We start from the raw sequence: 5673 nt of genomic DNA, 5'->3' as shown, positions 1-5673 counted from the left end.
AATGCATCTGTTTTAGTGTACTCAATCCCTAAAGGACTTTGTATCAGACTTTTGTGGGCTATATTGTTCTCAAGGACTTTTTTGTGTTGAAATGAATAAGCATATTCTTTACATCAAGAAAATATATTTCCATATATGTATGATCAATATATAAAGGCAGTAGTCATAGTTAATAGTTCATAGTAAGAATTGGTCCCCAAACTAAAGTGTGACCATAAAAATATTACTGGCAGAAGAATTGTCTGTGATGTTAATATAGCTATTTTCTCTGTGTCTATTAACATATTAATGTTAGCACCATTTTATAAAAAGCAATAGGTAAGTCAAAGCTGTACAGATTTTATTGTGGTTTAGTCATTCCATTCCACCTCATACCTAAGACTGAACACACCTCAATCAAAGTAAAACTCGTACACACAACCTCTTGTGGTTTATTACCTTATATGTAACAACAACAGTTTGACAATTAACAACAACAGTCAAATAAATATTTTTAAAAGCTCAAAAAATCTTGCCTTAGAATGTTAAAGGCCACAGACAAACACAGAATAGTCTTTTGACGGAGTATTCACTCAGATATTCCCACTTGGTTCTTGAAAAACAATCTAATAAGTTGTTGCCGTACTGTTGACAGATTTAGTCCATAAATAAGGGGGTTTAAAATGGGTGTTATGAGTAGGAATTCCAAAGCCATGAAATTGCGCACACCTTGTGGCACATTCTTTGAGCCATAACGACTGTACAGTACATCAAAAAACAATGCAATAGCCACAATGAACAATGAGAGCAGATGTGGCACACATGTTTGCATGAATTTGTGCCTGACCTCTATTGACTTTATGCACATTCTAATCAATTGAATATATGAGCAATATATCAATACTGCATGTCCAAAGTATCCCATAATAACAATGTACCCAAACACGTTATTTACAGTTGTAGAAAAGCACGAAAGTTTTGCAACTGCCCAAATCTCACAATATAACTTTTCAATAGTAGAGCCACATAAAGTGAGTCTAGCTGTTAATACAATTAGAACAGACATGCAAAAAATTGGAGTCAGCCAGCAGAAAAGGATCCATTCAAGAACTCTCTGATTGGTCATTATTGAATGATACTCCAGTGGTCTACATATTGCCACATACCTATCATATGCCATCACTGTTAATGTTGAAAGGTCACATAAAACAGATGAATAAATAACAAATATCTGAATCATACATCCAACATAAGAAATCACATGATCTTCAGCTAATAAATCATACATAAATTTAGGGTAGAATCCAGCAGTGCCATAAAGTGCGTTTATACACAAATTACATATAAAAACATACATTGGCTCATGAAGTGTGTTTTGTGATATTATAGTGAAAATTACAATTAGATTACACAACACCATTAGGGGATAAAACAGTGCTGTTAAAGAAAAAAACACATATCTGTTTTCCATTGTTTCATTCAGACCAGAGAGTGTAAATACTAAGACACTGGACTCATTCTCCAGCGGTGGCTGCATCTGGAATGATATGCAGTTATTATGCTATTATGTTATTATTATTATTATTATTGCATTATTGGAAGACTTATGCATGAAAATTGCATTAGTGTTAACTGTCATGAATTATGTAGGTGAGAAAAACAAACAAACAAATAAACTATAATGTAATTCTTAGCTGCACAATGGAAATATCCTCTAACATCAGTATTTATTTATTTATTTATTTTTTTGCAAGACGGTTGAAATCTTACCATGTTCTCCGATTGTATGTTTCCCATTGTGCTTTGTAAAGGTTTGATTTGGATTGCTATATATGGATACCGGTCTCATGGTAATTGCCTTGATCACAATTTTTGAAAACACTTTTAACAAGCTCTCCAAAGGCTACTTTTCTCTGAAGTTAAAATGATTGCATGTCTATGACAATCTATGCACACAGGTAGAATTGTATGCAGTATTTGTCCATTTAAAGTTTCCAGACATATTCCTGCTAATATGTCAGGCCCCACATTTACCCATTGATGTACAATATGAATCCTATATCATTACAAAATTATGTACAATGTTATTATTATTACTTTTGAAGTCTTAGCAAGCACTTCCCTACCAAAGTGTCTACAGTGCACAAATCAACTTACTAGCAAATGCACGGCCACGGGGAGTCAGCAACTAACCTGTTGTGCTAAGACAGGCCTTAATAGTCATTTGCCTTTCAACTATTGATAAAACTAAACCGCAGCAAAATAAAATGACACACAAATAACAACATGGCATACAGTTGCAGCAAAACTTAAGTAAGCATTTTGGATTTTCCTAGGTTTGTGCATAAAATGGTCATAGAATTAACACTTAACTAGGTCACAACAATGGACAAACAGTCTGCATAAAGGGATAGTCCACCCTAGGGCTGCCTAGAAGAGGCTTAGTTGGCTACAATTTTATTGGTCGGGACAGATCGTTAACGGCTGGTCCTTGAGATAATTATAGTATATCGGGCAGAATATCCAAACATTCGCATACCATTCATCAACCTCAAATATGGCTTTGAAATTGAAACATGTAAGTAGTAGCAACTTTATACAGCCATTCGCTCTAAAGTTACCCTAGATAAATGTGTGTTATTAGGTGCATAACCAAGTGTTTGTGTGGAAACTATTAGCACGCTTATTGCATGACATGGGGGCGCATTGGTATTTTTTTCCCGATTACAGTGGAAACAAATTAAACCTTAATTTTTGCTCATTCAGATAGGAGTAATAAATCATTCGAAACAGTCAAGGGTCTACTTTTGTTTGTATACACTCACAAAATCAACAAGACGTTGCGCTTTTGTAAAATAAAGAAAACAAAGAGGACGCACTTTCTGCCGTCTCTGTCTTTGTGTACTTGAGCATGGCACAAAACTCAACCATGGCGAAACTCAGCATATAGGCTAACTGCCTCACAAAAATAAGAAATATATCTACAGAAAACTTGAAATGTCTACTTTAAAATAAACCAATTCATACTCTCTGATTATGTAATCCATTTGAAAGGCGCATTTCTCTCAAGGCGTGTCCACTGTACTGCGGAGATGGCGAGTCATCATTCACTTCATCTTTGCAGCAAACACACTGGCTGAGAAAGCACTAGTTTATTCATGAATAATTATAATATCTCCTTGCTATTTTTCCCAACACATAGTCATTACTTTTGCTGGTGCTTTGTGTCAAGCTTTATGCACCATATAGCTATTTCATTAAATTAATATAAACGTGCGACTATTAGTTGACTTGAAAAATCTTTAGTCAGGGACCGCCCTAATCCACCCAAAAATTAAAATGATGTCATAATTTACTCATTCTAATGTCATTACACACCTGTGTGAGTTTGTATTTTCACAAAACAAAAAGCTATTTTAGAGAATGTTAGATTATTTTCTCTATCTCTCTGTATACACTTCTTTGCCGTAGTAACACGAGAAGTCAGTATTATTTCCTAGAGTAGATTATTCAAATTGCTCACTAGGAAAATGAGGTACAGCTGCCGAACTTGAGTCATCATTGATGTCATGGCCTTTAGTCATGCAGAGACAGATTCTGGTTCAGTGTCAGAAGTGAAAATTTGTTTATTAAAATGTATTTTACTAACAAAAAAAGAGGCTTTATGTATCGTTTTGTACTTTCATATAAAAAAATCATATTTTAGTGTTACCGCTAGCACTGTCTAGAAAGTGGGAGCTAGCACTGAGACAGAGTGAGACAGCTAGCACTGTCTATCTGTGAGCATCATTCTAAGCTCAGTGCTGCAGAAAGAGTATGGTGCAAATCACAAAATCCTACTGACCTTATATGTATATCGATCACTCCTCTCTACATTCTCTGCTAATGTCTCCACTGCTAAAAGGACATACTATCACAACAAAATTAAGAATTTGCCTAACTCTCGCATGCTCTTTAAAACATTTTCCTCCCTCCTTTGTCCTCCTCCTCCCCCTCCTTCATCATCTCTAACAGCTGACGACTTTGCCACATTCTTCATTAATAAAATTACAAACCTCAGTGCACAATTTGCCACACCACAAACTGTCAAACACATCTTACCAGCAAACATACACTCATTTTCATCCTTCTCTCCACTCTCTGAGGCAGAAGTCTCTAAACTCATCCTTTCCAATCATCCTACTACTTGTCCGCTTGATCCTATTCCATCTCATCTCCTTCAAGCCATTTCTCCTGCCATTGTACCTGCACTCACTCACATCGTTAACACATCCCTTCACACTGGTGTTTTTCCCTTAACATTTAAACTTGTATAACCCCACTTCTTAAGAAACCCACTCTTAACCCAATTCTTTTAGAGAACTACAGACCGGTTTCCCTTTTACCTTTCATTGCAAAATCATCTGTCTACATTGCATCACTAGGTTCTGTCATTCAGAAACATTGTCCTCATTTGTAAGTCGCTTTGGATAAAAGCATCTGCTAAATGACTAAATGTAAATGTCTATCTGTTCAGTAAATTGGGTGCTTTTTAAAAAATATTTTTTAATTATTATTATTTATTTATATTGAGACAACTCAGTACTTTATACAACACTGATGGTCTCATCCAGAATTTCTCAAAATGTGAATATGCTAGACGAGACAGTGGCAGCCATCCATAACAGCTCCATGGATGATGGACCTTAACAGAGATATACAATATAGTATTTTGTGGTGTTGTACGTTATGTTCAATTCTCTAGTTAATTTCCAAGGCAGTGTCATTCATTCAGTGTTGGGCAGTAACGCATTACTTGGTAGCGTGTTACTGTAATTTGATTACTTTTTTATTTAACGCATTATAATTTTCAAAATAATAATTAAGAGTATAGTTACAAGCCGAGGTCTCTATACGTTACTCCGGCACAGTGTTGGGGAAAGTTACTTTTAAAAGTAATGCATTACAATATTGCGTTACTCCATAAAAATTTAACTAATTACGTTACTTAGTTACTTTTTATGGAAAGTATTGTGTTACGTTACTTTTGCGTTACATTTTAAATCTGGACAGGGCTTGCTTGTTTGTTTTTAAAATAAAAAAGTTCTATTTTTGGCAAATATAAAAGCCTTTTCACACCAAAAGTGAAATGAATAAGCCTCAGGCTGAAGGGAAAGTAAATTTACGTCCGTACAGTAGAGTGAGTGCAGAAGAAGAAATTTCAACACACTTCAGCAATAAAAAAAACACACAGATGTTTGTCTAGAGTAATTTTTGCTTATTAGTATGGTTGAACTGGATCATCGAAGGTCAGAAGCAAAGACATTGGTTAATAGAATGGGATTAAATACATAAAGGATATTTGTGTTGTTTAACATTTAATTATTGCAGGTTTGCGTCACATTCTGGGTTGCATTTTTTAAATTCATTTTGAGGAATACTGAATCTGTGTTTAGTTTTTGTGAGTGAGATGAATTAATGCATATTCATATTTATTTTAGATCTACAGGAACATCTTCTGATTTCTCTCAACATGGGGACAGGAGAGCTGTCAGTCAATAAATTGGGAAAAAGTAACTTGCGTTACTTATTTGAAAAAGTAACTCAGATATTCTCTTGTAAATTAAAAAGTAATGCGTTACTTTACTAGTTACTTGAAAAAAGTAATCTGATTACGTAACTCGCGTTACTTGTAATGCATTACCCCCAACACTG

The 5673-nt window shown here is 34.8% G+C and overlaps 1 protein-coding gene across 1 annotated transcript; it reads right to left on the bottom strand.

Moving 5' to 3' along the window:
• Nucleotides 1–568: 568 nt before the first annotated feature.
• On the bottom strand, nt 569–1516 carry LOC107677088 (olfactory receptor 1D2-like). Its single transcript, XM_016471882.1, has one exon. It carries the CDS (start codon nt 1514–1516, stop codon nt 569–571), a length of 948 nt encoding a protein of 315 aa, XP_016327368.1.
• Nucleotides 1517–5673: the final 4157 nt, after the last annotated feature.

The sequence above is a fragment of the Sinocyclocheilus anshuiensis genome, unplaced genomic scaffold, assembly GCF_001515605.1.
Source record: "Sinocyclocheilus anshuiensis isolate Anshui unplaced genomic scaffold, SAMN03320099.WGS_v1.1 scaffold24, whole genome shotgun sequence".
Classification (NCBI taxonomy): Eukaryota; Metazoa; Chordata; class Actinopteri; order Cypriniformes; family Cyprinidae; genus Sinocyclocheilus; species Sinocyclocheilus anshuiensis.
Note: the sequence above shows the minus strand (reverse complement) of the source record. Positions and strands in the feature narration are given on the sequence as shown.

What these genes read in the sequence shown, in the direction of transcription:
- LOC107677088 (XM_016471882.1), bottom strand. Translation starts at nt 1,516, where the DNA reads ATGCAGCCACCGCTGGAGAATGAGTCCAGTGTCTTAGTATTTACACTC.